The 18,251-nt window shown below is 37.4% G+C and overlaps 4 protein-coding genes across 4 annotated transcripts; 2 read left to right on the forward strand and 2 right to left on the reverse strand.

The window, feature by feature from the left end:
- Positions 1–1,058: 1,058 nt before the first annotated feature.
- On the forward strand, positions 1,059–1,436 carry PKNH_0936300 (ubiquitin-related modifier 1, putative; the record flags this gene model as incomplete). The annotated part of the gene is made up of 1 exon (XM_002259351.1): positions 1,059–1,436. One exon carries the CDS (start codon positions 1,059–1,061, stop codon positions 1,434–1,436), a length of 378 nt encoding a protein of 125 aa, XP_002259387.1.
- Positions 1,437–2,229: 793 nt separating this feature from the next.
- Positions 2,230–2,964, forward strand: PKNH_0936400 (uncharacterized protein; the record flags this gene model as incomplete). The annotated part of the gene is made up of 2 exons (XM_002259352.1): positions 2,230–2,443; positions 2,621–2,964. The coding sequence occupies 2 exons, from the start codon at positions 2,230–2,232 to the stop codon at positions 2,962–2,964; spliced, it is 558 nt and encodes a 185-aa protein (XP_002259388.1).
- Positions 2,965–3,341: 377 nt separating this feature from the next.
- PKNH_0936500 (conserved Plasmodium protein, unknown function) lies at positions 3,342–3,773 on the reverse strand (the record flags this gene model as incomplete). Its single annotated transcript, XM_002259353.1, has 1 exon — positions 3,342–3,773. One exon carries the CDS (start codon positions 3,771–3,773, stop codon positions 3,342–3,344), a length of 432 nt encoding a protein of 143 aa, XP_002259389.1.
- A 1,541-nt stretch (positions 3,774–5,314) lies between these two features.
- On the reverse strand, positions 5,315–16,948 carry PKNH_0936600 (guanylyl cyclase, putative; the record flags this gene model as incomplete). The annotated part of the gene is made up of 1 exon (XM_002259354.1): positions 5,315–16,948. One exon carries the CDS (start codon positions 16,946–16,948, stop codon positions 5,315–5,317), a length of 11,634 nt encoding a protein of 3,877 aa, XP_002259390.1.
- Between the last annotated feature and the right edge of the window lie 1,303 nt (positions 16,949–18,251).

The raw sequence follows: 18,251 nt of genomic DNA on the forward strand, positions 1-18,251 counted from the left end.
ACAACAATTTGTAACGTTTTTTTTTTTTTTTTTTTTTTCTTTTTTTTGTGATTTGTTTTATCCACCTATGGCAAGCGTTATTATATGGGAGGAATGCGTGTATTTTTGAGCATATTTTCGGCCCGCTTTACTTTTTTCAAAGATTTTTTTTTTTTTTCGTTTTTTTAGCAGCCTGTTGGGTCACCACAGGTCTGCAGATATTCTGCGGCACACTTGGAGACCGTGTGAAGACTCATCCTTATGTTACTTAAAAAAAGTTATGTTTTCCCTTGAGCCGTGGTAAACATGTAAAAATGTGAAACATTTAGACACGGTATAGTCATTATTTCTCTTTGTTCCACTTTTGCGGGTCGAAGGGGATGCACACAGGACGCGAATTGGAAAGTGGAGCGTCAGAATGGAGGTACCAACGTTGCATCCACATGTTGCATTAAAAACTATCCCCATGGAGTAACGCCAAAATGTAACTAACGCTGTAGAAGGGCTTCTCGGTAATTAAGAAATTACCAGTTTTCATACATGATGGCCCAAGTATAATGGTTTCCCCTTCTTTCTCGTATAAATCGGTTAATAACTGTGTATGCCTGATGAGAGCTAGCATGATGGTCAAAAAATGGAGATCCAAATAAGCTGCAAGAATTGCCGACGCATAGCTCCTCATGCGAGTTGTGCACAAAATGATATGTAGCCCCGTAGATAAAAAAAAAAAAAAAAATATATATATATAGCTAACCGTATGAACCGTTCAGGTGAAAAACTTTCCAAATGGCGCTAGTAAAAAAAAAAAAAAAAAAAAAAAAATAGGAAATGCTTTTTTTTTTTTTTTTTTTTAACGCGTTGAATTTATCATCCTGAGAAGGAGCGAAAAAGGGTTGAAAACTAACTGCGTAAACATATAGCCAACTTTTGTGGCACTACAAAGTTGCAAACTCCAATTTCATGGGCCCAACACCTTCGAAAAGCACCCCGTTGATTGCCAAGAATAAACCTGGCCCACCTTCTTTGCTGACCACAAAGCTGCCAACCCATTTGGTTTAACAGAAAACACGTCTTACACCATGACGAAGAAAATAGAATTAAAATTTCTGGGAGGACTGGAAAGTTATTTGGAGGATAAGTCCAAAAATATTGTGACGCTAGAAATAGAATCTGACAAGTTAAATTTTGAAAATTTAATTGCCTACATAAGAAATCACATCCTCGTTGACAGGAAAGACGTTTTTGCAGACCATGTTATATGTGATGGCATGGAGTTTTGCCAAGTTCTGGTTGACAATGTAGAACGTAAGAACTACAATTTAAATGAAAAAGCCAAGATAAAACCGGGAATTATAGTCCTCATTAATGAATACGATTGGGAAATTATGCACATGTATGAGTACCAGATTAAGGATGGCGACAAGCTCTGCTTCTTGTCAACTTTGCACGGAGGTTGACTTGGAATGGGAGCGCAATTTTTTTGTGTGTGTACACATGTGGATGTGCATGAGTATATGCGTGGAGCAGTGGCAGGAAGGAAGGCCTTCCTTGTCACATTGCGCTTCCTTGACGTGGTAAAATACACGACTGTGAATTGCAACATTCTTCACCCCACCCCAACAACCACCAAAAGGGATGGCGGTGTGAATTTTTTTTTTTTTTTTTTTTTTTTTTTTTTTTTTTGTTCAACTTTTTTGTAGAAACGAATAAATAGACCTTCTACATTTTCTAAAGAAAAAAAAAATTCCTCCACTCCTTATGGTGGGCAGCTCCTTTGAAATATGCAGAAAAGAAAAAAGAAAAGGAAAAATGCAAATCAAGAGATTACATTATCTTGCACAGTGAAATGACATTTGTAGGCATTCGGAATATACCCAGACGGTTTCATACCGTCTATTATACACCCTAGTTTATTTCCTTCGAACTGACCACCGTTATTTTGTCACTTCGCCTCCCTTACGTTTTTATAGGTTGTATGCGTGTGTATGTGATTATGTATCTTTCCTTTTTTTTACCAAGACATTTTTGTAAATTTTATTTTTTAAGTGGGCACCTGTGGCCGCAAAATTGTTCATCTTTCTCATAAGGGGAGAAGGTACATCGACCTGTACTTGTCCTACATATAGGAAGTGTAAGCACGTGCAAACATTTTTTCATATATATTTTTTTTGCTCTTTTCAAAACCGAAGGGGGATAAAGAAAAACCCGATCAAGTTATATATATATATATTTTTTTTTTTTCTGTTCGAAATGAAAATTCTGAACTATATATGCGGGCGCCCCTTGAGAAGCGCAGGGACGGCCCCCCTCATTTACAACCCCATTCGAAAGTGGCTTATCATTTTAATGACACTATACATATGCTTGTCACTTTTGTCTTATGGAGTCTTTTTATACCCGAAGGCATCAGACTTGCATTGCTCCCCTCTGATTGACTCCTTGTTCAGCTTTTCCGTATCTATAGGTAAGTACTCTAACTTGCAATAATGTCTAGAACGTTTGGTCTAGATGGGTTTTAGCCCACTCGCTTTCACGAGTTCTTTCATTTTTTAAACATTTTTTCCTCCCTTTCCCCCCTCCTTTTTTTTTTTTTTTTTTTTTTTTTTTTTCTTTTCTATTTCACCCTTTTCACATTCTCAAGGGGCCTCTAACCTCATGGCTCCATACTACTCCGTGATTAGCTGCAGAGAATGGGGAACGGAAAACGAGTGGTCCGTGGTAGCAGTCGTTTCAGCTGTCATGGCAATTATAGACTTGAGTTCCAGCTTCTACGGGATATATGTGCTGTGCACAATTATTGATGTTGTTTTTACTAACATTACTGGGATGCCTGATTGTACTTGTTACAAAGCTATAGTTTTTTTCTTTGCAAATGCTACTTTAGTTTTTATCCACTTAGTTGTTGCCATAGTGAGCATTGTTGTGTATTTCGTACTCATGGCGAATATAGATAAACAGTTGGAGGACAATAGAAATGTTATTTGAAGTTTTTCTAAAAATGCAGGAAGCATTTTTAGAGGGGTGTATTATGCAAATTGGTTTTATCGCCTCATTTAGTTCTGCAGCCGTTCACCAGTCTTTTTTTTTTTTTTTCTTTTCCCCTTTGTTGATCCATATCTCCTCACCCGTTTTGTTATTTCATTTAATTATTTTAAATTTATTTTATTTATTTTTTTTTTTGGAAAGGATGTGTGTTAGATGTGTACAAATTGGGAAGGGTCAAATAGTTTATCGCTTTAAGAAAAGGGCACAGAAAAAAAAAAAAAAAAAAAAAAAAAAAAATTAACAACTGGTGAATTACCCACTTGTAAAGGGTGTACACTAAGATTTAATTTAAAGAAAAACTGGAAGCCATTCGTCGTTTATATTTTTTTCTTTTCTTCATTTTCCACATCAGCCATAATAAGTACTAAACCGACGATGATGAAAAGTCCTCCTAGAATCCAATAGGAGTCTCTCTTCTCACTGAAAAAAAGTATACCCATTATAGCACTTAAAAAAAAATTAAAAACAAAATTCAGAATGGTCGCAAGGAAAGCCGAGTAGTGCTTCATCAATAGGAGGTAGTATTTAAGCATCAGCACATTGAAAATGAGAAACAGCAATAGGTAAATTATTCTCACTCCAATTTCGGCGCTCCATGATATATTCACTCCATCCAAATTGGTACGAAAAATAGACACATCTGATGCCTTTTTGAAAAAGACCGAGGCCAGGGTCCCTGACAGGCTGCTAATAAGCGACTTGAAAATGTGGCAACTGCATACTTTGCTGATCAGGTGGCGAGTACTCATCGTATTTACTTTTTACGAAGCTGAATTTTTGGAGGGTACGAAAGAAGAAAAAAAAAATTGCACAAAAATATACACCTACTCGTATACAACAAGATATATACATACACATACACACACACCGTTTGGAAGAAAGCTTGTCCACTGAAAAAAAAAAAAGGCGTTTCGGGGATGATTCCTCGATGGCCTATCTGCTTACGAAAAGGAAGGTATTCCTTATAGTTTGAAATATGTTAAAATAAAAGTTAAAAATTATGTTCCTTCTCTGATAATTGAAATTCCCAGGTTGGGGTAGTCTCTTGCTGTGAGGATGCACAGGTTCAATTTGGTCCGCTGGCTTCTGCGAGAATTTCGGTTTGGCTGCTATTCGTTCTTTAAATAGGTGTGTGAAATGGTCTGCTCGGGTTAGGGCCGTAAAGGAGAGAAATGAACATGACAATGGTGAAAATAATGGTGTAATAAAAAAAAGTGCATGGGAAAGAAAAGGTTAAAAACAGTCACTTGTTGGTGAGGCATTTTGTCTGCCCTACAACATTGTGAGGTGTGCTCTATGCATGGCTACCAGCGCATCATTTAAATTTGTGCTTCCCCCCTAACATTATAATGAATGCATAGTATTCCTATTTTTTGGTGCGTACCAATTTCATCCTGTTTTAGTGCCACAAGGCGCTCGGCCAATTTTAAAACCTTTGGGTTTGCATTTTTTTTGCTCATTTCGTTCGAACGGATTGCGCAGTTTCGTCTTTTCGAAAAAGGAACATTATAAAAAGGAGTTGAGAGGGGAGGTAATATTCCAACCTTCTTCCAGTGGGAGAAGATGCCTCAGTGGAATCGAAGCTGACACAGAAGGGGTAGGCGTCCGTCCGCGCATGCGTGTAGATATAAAATGCATTCCCGCGATGGTTCAAAGAAACAACTGCTAAAAATGCAGAATAACAAGGATTCAAAAGAAGATCGAGAAATAATGTTCGTGTGCAAGTTGGCTTAAAAAAAAAAAAAAAAAAAAAATGGATGAAACGCAACAAGCCATGTATTCACGTTGTTGACTTAAGCGCACGATGCGGGCGTTAATATCGGGGGAATTATAAAACTCTGTTTCACAAAAAAAAAAAAGAAAAAAAAAAAAAAAGGATTTGCACAAAAGGGAAAAATCAAAATGAAACAAAAAATGGCCATGTGCGCATAAGGGAAAAATATAACACAAGTGGGTGTTCGCGCACAAAGCAAATCAAAGGAAAAGAAAGAAAAACAACGTTCCATCCAAGGTATATATATGAATATATCATATGATGCTTCGAAAAAGTGCAGTAATTTGATAAGTGCACAAAAAAAAAAAGGACAGTTTGAATTAATTATGAAAGATTAATTATAGTTACTAAAATTTTGCAAAAACGTGTTAATTACGGAAATGCGCAAAAGGTACAATAGAAAAAAAGGGGGACATGCACAGGTGTATAATATAATACATATATTTGTGCATGCATGTATGCAGCACTTTTGGAACACCCCCAGCTGCGCTAACAAAGTATCGCCGAAGGGAGCGCCTAAATGTTGGACTCCTCCTCTTTCACATTAATGTAATACAAATCTCTGTTGGGCGTCTGGCTATTATCAAACGAATTGGAATTGCACATGGAGCGAGTAAAGGTGCCCGGTTTCTTGCCATCAAATAGAAGATCTGGATACAACTGGTTCTGTCTGCGAATTTTCCGGTTAAGTAAATATCCTCGGTTGTGTAAGTTCTTGGAATTACTCGTCGCATCGATTTCTTTCTTATCAGTTATGATAAAAGATTTGACGTCTTTATATATAACGCGAACGGTACTATGCGGTTTAAATATGAATCTATTTTTAAACTGTTGTAGGAGAAAATTCTTGAGTGTTTCTGAAACATTAATTTTGCCAGGCACTCCGTTACTCTCCATGAGATTGCCCGTAAGAACATCAATGCCCCATAGGTCATATCTTAGTCGACCAGATCCAATAACTCCCCCGACGCATGACCCATAATGTAATCCAATACGCATATTTAAATTCGGGATACATAATTTCTCTCTTATTTCTTTTATAATTCGGATCATCGAATATGCCATTTCCAGTACTCTCTCCGTTCCATCAACAGGATCATAATCTTGGTTGTCCTCTGTCACTGGCTCACTTATAGCTACGTATGCATCCCCGATGGTGCATAATTTGTATAGGCCATATTTAGTGCTATCGTTGTCAAACTTGGCAAATAATTTCTGCAGTAATGTCAGAACCTCAGATGCGTCAACTCCATTGGCCCAAGAAGTAAATCCACATATGTCTGCAAAGAGAAAAGTTAATCTGTCGTGTGTATACGCAAGTTTGAGTCTATCTTGTTGAAATTCTTCTAACACATGTTTTGGAAGCATATCATTAAGAAGTTCTGTAGCTCTGTTTTCTGTTCTTTTGGCACTTTCATTTGCGTAAAAGGTTCTTCTATCAATGGATTCCTTACAGTAAGTAGATATCAAATTGAAGGCCACATACCACGGGATGAGCATTACAGTGGAGTCGGTAGTTATAGTCTTCACTACGCTAGTGGATATGAACGTTAAAGACATTGTAATGAATAACAGGTCTACTAGAATGCATGTCTGGAATAGCATTCCCGTGTTATGGTGCAATATAACTAGGTAGAAAAAGAACTCAATCGTATCATTCGTCATCCATATGGTGTATGAAGTTGTCTGATCCGTGTCGGAAATCGCCCATAAATATGCAATGGAAAAAACGCAAGCGGCAGATATGAATAACAAATTAAGAAAAAATATCATCCACTTTATGTTTAGTAGGGATGACACTTCAGGCTTCGTTCTGTAGTGAAAAAGTAGCCAAAGGATAAAGCCAAGGTAGGTGTACAGAGAACGCACAGACCAGTACGCAAAGTAGTTTACTTCTAATGTCTGCGTTGCAAACTTGTGGTCCACAAATACGATGGATACTGTACTCGAAATTAAGGTTTGCATGACAAAGGTAACTAGAAATATAATCAGTGCCTGCTCAATAGAATTGATATTCGATTTGTTGCTGTAGAAGTGGGCCCTATATTTTGCCTCTAAATTTTTATCGCTAAATTTGAGGAAAATCCACTCGCTGTTCAGCGATATTACACGTTTGAATTTTTCTTCCTTTTCAACTAAGGATGGGTTTTTCTCTGGCTGATCTTTTGGAGGGCAAGTTTGTCTTGTGCTTCTTTTCGAAGAACCCAGTTTTTTTTTTTTTCCTTGAACGTTGAAACTTTCCTTCCATTTTCCCCATCCCAAAATGGAAAATACTTTTGATAAGAAGGAAGCCACATTGCTAGACCATAGTAACCCCCCCTTGGATCCCCGTCCATCCATTTCTTCCTTCCTTTCTGAATCCTTTTTTGCATCCTTCCTAATATTCTTAAGATAATTCCTCCTTATATTACTGAGCATTTTATGATAAGACACATGATTGACATGATCATAATTGATACAATCATTTGGAGTACAATAGTTCTCACCACAAACGTTGCATTTCCGTGTGCACAGTTGGATGTCCTTGTAATCATCTTCATTGTTGTCCACAGTATCTCTATTTGAATGGATAGAATTTTGTATGCTGTGTTTAGTAGGCTGATCAATTATTTCCTGCGTGCCAACTTTGCACCTCTGCTGAAGGTTCTCATTTTCTGCATCCTTCTTTATGAAGTTATCATTTAAGTAATATAGGGAGTCACTGAGGGAGAGTTTGTTCATCCCTACATCAAATTCTTTTACTTCCTCGAAATTATTATTACTTTCAATGTAGGGAGTGAAATTTGTTGTGGTGTCATTGTTCAGGCCATTATTTAAAAATGTCATGTTCAGAACATCCTTCTGTTTCAATTGATGTCCTACAGCTGTTCCTATCTTTAAATTTCTCAACTTAATAATTTCGTAAAAATGGGTATTAACATCTCTAATGTATTCATTGGGAACATCATGAAGAGATGGCTCTTTCAAATTCACGTATTCGTTATTTGTGTTATTATCTGATTCGTTCAAACTGTATTCATCATTATATATGGTATCATTTATGTAATATTCATTGTTCTGGTTAACCTTGTTTGAGTAGAAGCCTAAAATGTTGTGGGTTTGGTCCAGGTTTATATTATTATTTGGGTCATTACTATCTAGATAGAAATCGGATGCAAAATTACACTTTCCGTCGTCTGTCGCTTCCTCTATAAATGGATAGTTCAATCCGATGACAGATGTTAGTAGGTATGTGGTCATCGTTCCTTTCCCTTTAATTTCTGTTTCCTTCTTTTCATATATCAATGTTTTGTCATCCTTTACCAAATCGTATGTCGCTTCGGATATGTGTATGTAGTCTGGTTTTCCTGTCGTCTTCATTCTAGATGCTGTGTTTACTGTGTCTCCGAATAGGGCGTACTGCGGTTTCTTGGACCCCACCACACCTGCAATGATTCTGCCGGAGTTTATTCCTATTTTGACTCTGATTCGGCTGGGCCTTCTCTCTGCGCCCGTGCTACCGTTACCGCCGCTTGTTCCTGCCGTTCCGGGAGCGCTGGCGACACCGTGGGGGAATGTGTGTTTTTTCGCTGCACCCTCCTCGCTCCCTTCCGCCCCACTACCGAATGACTCTCCCCCTTTGAACATATGCTTCGTCTTCTCGTACTTCATGTGACTGCTAACCTGCAAAATTGACAATGCAAAGTCGATAGAATCGTGGGCATCCCGTTGCCCTTTATTTTCTTTGGACTCCGTTCCCTCCTTCTTTACCAACCCGCATGCAGCAAGGTATGTTTCGAAGACAGTTTCAATTTTGGTACAGTTAAACTGTTCTGTGCATTTGTCAAAACAGAGAAATAGTCTGTCCAACACTTCTACCAGTCGGGTAGGTTCAATACTAGCAACGATATTTTGAAAATCATATATATCACAGAAAATTATCGTAACGGTTTCTATATCTTCTGCTTTTAACGAAATGGGTATTCCTTCTTCATTCAGTTCAGAATAAATCATCTCATCAACAACAAAAGGAGGAAGCATTGTATTCAATATTTCTCTTTGCTTTCGTCTGGATGCCTCCACTGAATATTCTAGTAGGAAATTTTTTCTTTGATTATATTCCAAGCGATAACCAACAAAACCTACAAATACATCAACGCCGATAAATAAAGGAATGTAATGTGCTAATCCTTTTTTATCTAAGAAGTGATCCCCTTTAAATCTAATAATGAAGAGACTTAAGAAAATTATGTTACACAACACCGCATTAACAAAAGGTAATCTCAAAATGACAAATGTATAAAGAGGGAAAAGAACTGCTTGAAAAACTCCATCGATGTGCGTAATGGAGTAAGTAACCACATGATGAGTTATGATCAATACCACCACAGCGCTGATAATTTTATTAAAATTTTCTATAAATATATTTTGAAAAAAAGTAGTAATCGTTGCTGCTAGTAGAACTAATTCTAGTAGTAAGGACAAGATAAGAATGAAAAAATCTGTGGAAGAATTTGATGATATGTTCCAATACTTACTTAGTGATGACTCTAACTTCCATATGTACAGAAAAAAAATACCAAGGAGGATAAAAATGAATCTATACCAAGGGGTAAAAATTTTGTAAAATTTATTCTTCTTATGAATTTGGAACCCTGATTCCAGTTGCATGTCTTTAAATGCTAAAGTAAATCTGTTAATTAGGTTGCTAACTTTTACAATTTCTTTTTGTGCGTCTTCCTTTTTTTTCTTCTTTTTCCCATTGCTGTCATTCATACTCTCCGTACTTGTGTATGAGAACTCCGATGTTGATTCGTTGTCGTAAAAATCAGCCTTATTTTGTATAATGTGATAGTTCCTCTTGTTCACATCTAGCGGTTCTGGAATGTGTTCCATCCTCTCGTTGTTTTTAAAATAGATGTGTTCCTCATTAATACGGAAGCGCTTTCCTTGGGGTAGCAAATCCACTAGAAAGGTGTTCCTTAACGGGTTCAAGCAATTTTTCAATTCAATCATTAGGGGCTCATCAATTCTGGCAATGGACGACTCGGTGTGTTCATCGGAGGCCGACTCGATGAGGTTCACTCGGTCACCTTCGTCATTTGCAGTGTCGTCATTTTTTCCCGTATTATTCTCCCTTTCGGAAATCATCGGATTAGGTTCTTTTTTCCTTAATGGTGCCAGTTCCACTTCCTCTTGTGCTCCAACTTTACTCTTTCTCGTTTTCATCACTACTTCTCTGTTGGATGGTGTGGTGTCCCCATTCAGATCCGTTCGATTTTTATGCAGATCATCACTTTTTCGATGTTCCTTTCTGTGCTTATTCTGCAAACGGGATTTATAGCTCTGTTCTTCTGATATTCCCGCTTTTTTTTCATGTCGTCTCTCGTTGTCATTTCCGCTGTTTGGATTGCCCCATCTAGTCTTCTTACGTTCACCGCCCTTGATCTTCTTTCTGGTGTCTCCTTGCACATCCCACTTCTCACTTACACTTTCTGAGTTATTCAAATTCTCCATCCCATGAACAGCCTGTTCACACAAGGTAACTCTGGCGCTACCATAAATTTTCTCCACATCGAACTGGGTATCATCATTGCAACCAAGGCAGACATCATCTCCATCAAAAATACTTTCGTCAAATTTGGAATTTCTTTCCTCATTGAATCCCTTGGTGGAAGATGCATCATTGTGTAGATTGCGCTGTTTGTTTAGGTACTTGCTCCTGTTCGTTGTGTTGTTCTCTTCGATATTTAACTTCTTCATGGTTGGCTTAAATTTGTATGTCTTGTGGACGGTTTTGCTAAATCTGTGCTTAAATTTCCTTCCAATTTTTTTTAAGTTAAGGAATTTTTTCTTTCCCCATAGAAAGTAGACGTACTTATACTTGTTGTGCTTCTCCTGGTACTCCTCGAAGAGCCAGTGATTGACAACGCTGTAGATATTTGGAAACATCACAGCTTTTACAAAATTAATAAATATATAGCAGATGATGCAGGTAGTAAACCAGAGAATTAGGAGAATGTAGAGAGGTGTCCACATGAAGGTTTGTCTAAAGACCTCCCTTATGTAGTCATTAGAAATGTAGGCAAACAATATAAATAGAATGGAGGGGAAAAAGACAAAAAGAAAGAAACCAAAACAGGTGATCAATATGGATGGCGACCATAGAGATCCCTCCAGAAAAAGACGAACAATACAAATTAAAAAACAACCAAGAAAACAAATATTGCCAAAAGTGCTAATCGTAACGACTTCTCCATTATTCAAATGAGAATTCTCCCGAAGTGCTGTGTATGCAAAAAAAAAGACAACGATAGAATAAAAAATGCCTTCGCCAATCCAAGGGAAAAATTTTAACGTGCTCATGTTGTACTTCCTTCTACTAAGAGCATAAAATAAAGGAATGTTATACAGTACGTCATAATTCAAATTGTGCTGCAAGAAGATGTAATAAATTACAGGAATAAAAATCCAGAAAATGTTGAAAAAGGTATATAATAATTCTGGGTAGATCTTTACACAACTCCATGATGCATATGCTTGATAAAAAAAAACGGGTAGTATTAGGACGATATTTTTAAAAAAATTCCAGTACAAGATAATGCTCATGGTGTATAAATGTTTCGAGCCATATATAAATAGTAACTTGCGAAGACAACAAAAATTTTGTATACAATAATCTGCATAGCCAGAAGAAATTATACATTCAGGTGTCATGATACTTACTCCTATATTTGCTTCTTGCAACATTGCTATATCGTTAGCTCCATCTCCGATGGCTAATGTGTTGGGGGTTGGAGTTAGTCTATGTTTTATCAACTGTACAATGAATGCCTTCTGTTTTGCAGTGATTCTACAGGCTATTACTACATCGGAACTGCATGCCATATTGAGAAAATGGGTTTGTAAATCAGTATGGTTTAAAAAGGTTTGTAAATTTTTTCCATTTATTAGTAGACATAATTTTTCGTGGATTTTCTTTTCTTCCTTCTCTAATTGAAATAATTCATACAATGCTTTTCCTTCCCTTTTTAATTTTTTACAATTAGTATTTTCCAACATGGCGTGAAATATCTTCGTATGCGAATTTAAAAATTTACATAAAAAGGAAATGTGTAATGAGTACTCTACATTGTCTCCTGTCAGCATCCATATTCGGATTCCTGACTGTCCCAAAATTTCTATCGTTTTGGATACCTTCTTCTGTAACCTATCCTTAACCCCGGTAATGCCTAAGTAGGTTAACTGCGTCTCTACCGTTTCGGCTACCTTTTCTAGTTTCTCCTCTTTATTATATATCGAGACACACGCATCATCATACATCTTTTTATATTTTACCGTTTCTTCTTCGTTCAGATATTTAAAGGCAAACACCATAGTTCTTAGCCCCTTCACGGAGAACTTCCGCAACTGTTTTTCTAGTTGGCGGTAACGCTTTGCGAATCTGCAACTTTCGCTCCTCCCGTTGGATTCTGCATCGAGATGTGCATCTGTTCGATGATGAGGGCATTCACCGTCAGTGTTAATCCCACTGGTGGAGCTCTTCCCTTGACTCGCGTCCAATTTGTCTCTTCCCTTGCTGCTGGATAGCACCGTCGGAATCGCTCTGCCCTGACTCCTCTCCTTGTGCGCCTTCTTTTTTCGTCTCCTTCTTTTTCCTTCCCTTTCCAAAAAACTGCTATACTTCAAGTCGAGCAGGGACAGTATAGACGTGTCGGATCCCTTCACATAGAGAATGGACCCAGACTGCATAAACTCTGGCTTGACGACAATAGACATTCGTCCTCTCTTGTTTGTGAATTCATTAATCCCGATGATGGTCCACTTGTGCAAGTTGCCATCTATTTCGACGCACATGGTATTCTTGTTTCTCAGTATGAGTCTATACCCAATGTAGTTGGAGGTGTAAATTAGGCATTCCTCGTCGAGGGAGCTGGACTGATATTTGATGGCATCCAAGTAGGCATTGGAATCGGAGGTATAGTTATCCGTCATTCGGGGGTCTTTGCATTTGTCTAGATCAAAATCGGAGTGTTGTATGGTATTGCGATCCTCCGTCTTTTTGGAGGTTCCTCCGTCATCATACACTGAGGGTGGAGCATTGGCGCTCTTACTTGGGGCGTTACTTGCGATGTTACTTCTGACGTGGCTCCGGGATACCTTCTCATTACCTAAGGAAGTAAATTCGCAGATCTTTTCATCTAAGTTTCGCGACTTGGTTTTGTATTTTCTTTCCACTCCAAATGCTCCATCTTCACTATTTCGATTACTTGCGTAGCTGTTCATCGAAAGCAATTTCTCCTTCGATATTTGCTTAAATGAAACTGCGCTAATCCTTTTGGAGATGTAAGCGCTTTCATTCATTTTTTTCTTCTCATTCAAAAACAAATTTTTATTCTTCCTAATACTGAAATAGGCATTCCACCTGCTCTTGTCTTTTTTTTCTGTTCCTTTGTAAATCTCTGAGCTGGCGACAGAAGTGTAACTTTTTTTTTTTTTCTTAAATTTTTTATTAAGAAGGAATTTAAATTTTATGTTACTTTTTTTTTCATTCTTAAGCTTCATAGTGTTTAACGAGTTGTAATTGTACAGGTTCGTTTCATTTTTCTTTTTCTCCTTCTTTTCACTGTTGCAATTTTTGATAGTGTCTGATATTTCCGTGATCCATTTTTCTTGTCTATCCGCAAATTTACTTACCCTCTGATGTTCTTCTTCTTCTTCTTCCTCTTCCAATTCATCATACCCTATGGACATTTGTAAATTCAGCTCATTCTTCGCCTTGACAATATCATTTGACTGTTGCTTCGGATTATTGTTGTACTTTTCCATATAATGGGAAATTCCCTTGGAGCTCCTCGAGGGGAAATGTGTTAAATTCTTATTTCGGATATAATCAAATTGAATGAAAGGAACTACTGCATGGCACAGAGTCATACATTTGAAGAATTCATCAATGTAGTAGCCTCTCCATGTGTTTGAATTCAAATCCTCATAAATTCTTTTGTCATTAAAATCGCATATTGCTTTAACAGATCCTGTGTTCATGTTTTTTCGAAAACTTTTGGGTCTCCAAAATTTATGTTGCATTAAGTATGTTTGATAATTTCGATCAAAGAAATTCGACAAATCAGCATTTTCCTGTGGGAATTTATTTGTATATTCCTCAGGGCATCCATGGGAGTATTCCTCTCTTTCTTTTCCTGTGTCCGTTCCTTCTTCCTTAGTGTCATCTTGCAGATGTGTGTGGTTATTTTTTACCTTCTCCAATTCGGAATAGCTCTTGATGCTATCAAAATCGTTTGCCATTTCGTGATGATCCTTGTTGGACGAGGAATATAAGAAGGACGAATTTACCTTATTGTGGACACCGCAGGAGGAGGCGTAAGAAGCATAAGATGAAGAAGATGATAAGCATGACGATGTGAAAGAAGATGTGTAGGAGGATGAACGGGGTGAAGATGAAGTGGCGGAAAAACGGGAAGAAGACCTTGGTGATATGGAAGAGGATAATGTCACAGAATTCTGCAAAGATGGACATTTATTTAATGAGTTACCGGAAATTTTTCGATTTATACTCTTCGATTGGTAACTCCAAAATGAACTGCCTTTATAGTTTGGAAATATGTTCTCTTCTTTCTTCGTATCATCAGCATCTTGAGATTGTGCATTCTCCGATTGATTCTCACTTGTGTTATTCCCACGCAATTCTTCATGGCGATTATGGAGATGATCCCTCTTTTTGCGTGCCTCCTCAGTTTCCTTCTCATCTTCGTCAGATGATTCATTGCAGATGTTCGTGGCGAAGGAAATTTTTTTTACCAGAGCATCATCCGAGTTTAGCTTTTTAAAAAAGCGATTATTATTGTCATTCTTCTTCACATCATTATCACCATTGTGAGAGAATCTCATTTGATTACAATTGGGAGGTATTCCTCTCCCCTTTTTTACCTTCTTCCCTTTCTGTCGTTTTTCTCCATACGTTTTACCAGCAATGGAGCACATGTTGAAAGACATTTCATTGCTTGTCAAGGTTCCCGTCTTGTCTGTAAATATAAAATCCACATTTCCTAAATCTCCATGCAGGTTAGAATTGAGACAGATTCCCCAGCCACATTCATCCTCCTTTGGAGTAGAACAATCCCTGGGGAGGTAGCATTTACTGGCACTCTTCATTTTATGCACTTTTTTAATCTCATCAATTGCTTTCTTTGTCTTCTTTCGCCTTCTAAAAAATGGGAGAAGGGCGTATAGGGGGTTTCTTCTTCGCCTCTGAGCATCATCAGTGTTCAGTCCTGTTGGCTTGTCATTAATGGGGAATTTGTCGGCACGGTTGCTAACATGGCAGTTAGCCTCCCCGTCAAGATGGCCGCTAACCTCTACGTCAATTTTTCCGCTCAGGGGATACTGCTTGTTAGAGACCGCAGGAGAGGAGCAGCTGCTCTTCATGTGTCCATGATAGGGCATACTGTGCTTGGCTACCACATTCGCCTGAAAATTCACAATTTTCTCTTTCCTCCAGAAGGTATTTTTGACCCTTGCGAAGAAGTGATTCTTTCTGTTTGCCTTTCCCCCCTTCACACTGTTATTCTCACCCAGACAGTTCCTATTATAAGAAGTATTCACCTGCGACCTGTTGTTTATCAAGCTGCCCTTTTTATTAAAGAAACTTTTAAAGGCTCTCAGTCTGTCAAAGGTACCTATTAAGTTCTTCTTGCTGTCCAAATTCGTTTCTGTGTTGGCGGAAGAGAATATACTTTGGGTAAAGTTCCTTCTGCTCATATTATTCAGAAAGAAGGTGTATTTTCTGAAGAATTTAAAGGATTTTGTAATTTTCAAATCAGCACGCTCATCACTTTCATCAATGAGGGATGGTTCGGATAATTCATTTTCGAAGGTACTAATTCTATTGTCATTTTCGATAAGGACACTTTGCAGAATAGAAATAAGGTCGACCGTTATGAGGATACTAATAGGAATGATGTTGGAATAAAGCAGCGTGTACTTTATGATAGATTCGAACAAATTATCTTTCGCTGTAATAAGCAAAAAGTGAATTCCATTTTTGAACTTATCATCTTCTGTCCATTTGCACAACACTGATATAAACACACAAATGAAGGTAAAAATAATCGTCAAAATTGTGTATATATTTAATTCTCTATTTACATTTCCAGATTTGTATGCACTCTTTAATATATTTTTCATAATTTTTGTATCCGTTCCTGTGTAAATGATAACTCCGAAAATGTAATCTGTGTTTTTTATGTATGACCCTTTAAAGACAACGTTGTTAATTGATAGGGAGGTAGCACGAGGATGAGCATCTAATTTCAACGACCCATTAAATGATTCCATATTGCTATTTGGCTTTTCACAAATTATTCTTCCTCTTATGTTACAGATCCCATAAATAGAAGTTTCATTCCTTGTTTCATTAACACAAGATTTTTTGTTTAAATTTGTTTGCCCATTTATTAGAGATGTTTCTATGTATACCAACCCTTCATTGTTGTTACAACTTAACAGAAGAATATCTGCAGGCACTTGCTCATTTTCTATCAAGCGAATGATACTACCGACTGTTAGATCCATCCACCTCACTGCTTTTAGCTGACTATTGGAACCGTCAACAACGTGGCACAACCTGTTATTGATCTGAGAGTCTATGTTTGATCTCCTAGAATCTTCATACACATTTTTTACAATTGAGACGAATACAAAAATGGCTAGCAGATAAATGGATGACTGCTTAGTATAGTACATATAGTTTGACAAATTCTGAAAGGCTGGTATATATTCTAACAGACAGATAATCAAGAACCAAACGTTTGGTAATCGTAAGAATTGCTCATATAGGCTCTTAAAGAGGAAAGAATATGTTCCATACTTATTGGAGGATATCTGATTTGAAGGAAAACTAATCATTTCCTCTGTGTCCGTTGGGTTGATTTGTATTTTTCGAAAATCCCACAAGGGCTGATTATTTGTGTCTTTGTACAGCTTTTGCTTCTTTTCCATCCACGCTGCTTCCGCTGAGGTAAAGTCGTTTTGCTTTTTATTTTCGTTCACATTTTGATTATTCATGTTTGCATGATTTCCGAATAACTTCCCAGAGTACTTTTCCTTGTATCCATTATTTGTCTTTTGCCGAATTTTTTTTTGTTCCATCATTTTCGCTTATTTATATGTTGACATAGTTCATCTATCTTGGTTGCGTTAACGTGGGCATGTTTTTCAGAGCTCGCGAATAGGTGCACATTTTCGCCCTTTGCGCGTTAAGGAAGGGGGAAGACGCACAGTACAAGTTACCATAAATGAGAAAAAGGGCATATCAGGAAGGTGTATTCTCTATGCCTACAACGGTTACGAGGGTACTCTCTACCCACACGATCACTGGTTCCACGCAAAATTTACGTGCTTGTATTTACCAAATTTTTAATCACACACAGGGGGGGGGATTTGAAACAGGGAAAATTGGAACCTCCGCTGGAGCAACTTTCTGTGTTAGTAAGGAACTACAGAAACACAAAGGCAGGCACAGACACAGAGTAAGATTCAAACGTATACGTACGCGCGAATGTCCAGTTCTAGCTAGGAGCTAACGATGGGCCGGTTCACAAGATTCTAACAAAAAGACCCACACAATATAATCGTAGTTAAAAAATTTAGGTACCAAGGAGTAGGGCCTAATTTACTTTGGCTTCTCCCCTAGGGTAGCTCGCTTTCTGCAAGTGCGAGCAAATCTGACCATCTGAGAACTGTATACGGGTGTCAAGCGCGGGTTATACAAAAGCGCAGAAATGCATATCAATTTGCATGAATTTACACAAATTTATAAAAAAAATTTCCAAACTTGGCACCAAGTGTATATCCCTGCGAAGCAAAAAAAAAAAAAAAAAAAACTCCAAAAAAAAAATTAATAAGAGAAACATTAATTAGAAGATAAGTGGGAAATTATCGAAATGCTCTTTACACATGTGCTCATAAAATAAGCGTACAATTTGGACATGCCCAGAATAAGATAATAAAAAAAAAATAATAAAATAATATAATAAATAAAAAATAAACAAAAATTAAAAAAGGGGAAAATGCTGTGAAAATTTAAACAAATATGTGAACTGTTTGAGTGTAAACAAATGATATTCTCGAAATGATTAAAAATATTTTTACTATGAAATTATTCGCGACTGAGGCAGGCATACGGTGTGTAGTTTTTTAACGTTTTTTAAATTGATACTTTTTTAATATTTTTAGCATCTTTTCGGCACTCGTTCGACTTCCTTTGGGGAATTCTTGAAGCAATTTTGGGTAGCTCCTTATTCTAGGAATTTTTGGAACCTCTTTTTTGGAGCAATATATCCAATGACCTTTTTTAGAGGAACCCTTTTCCCACTTTTTTCTGAAATTTATTCCAATTCCTTATGTCAATGCTACTCCATTTAGCCCGCATGGTGAGCATCCTTCAACACCTTAA

This window comes from Plasmodium knowlesi, assembly GCF_000006355.2.
Source record: "Plasmodium knowlesi strain H genome assembly, chromosome: 9".
NCBI lineage: Eukaryota > Apicomplexa > Aconoidasida > Haemosporida > Plasmodiidae > Plasmodium > Plasmodium knowlesi.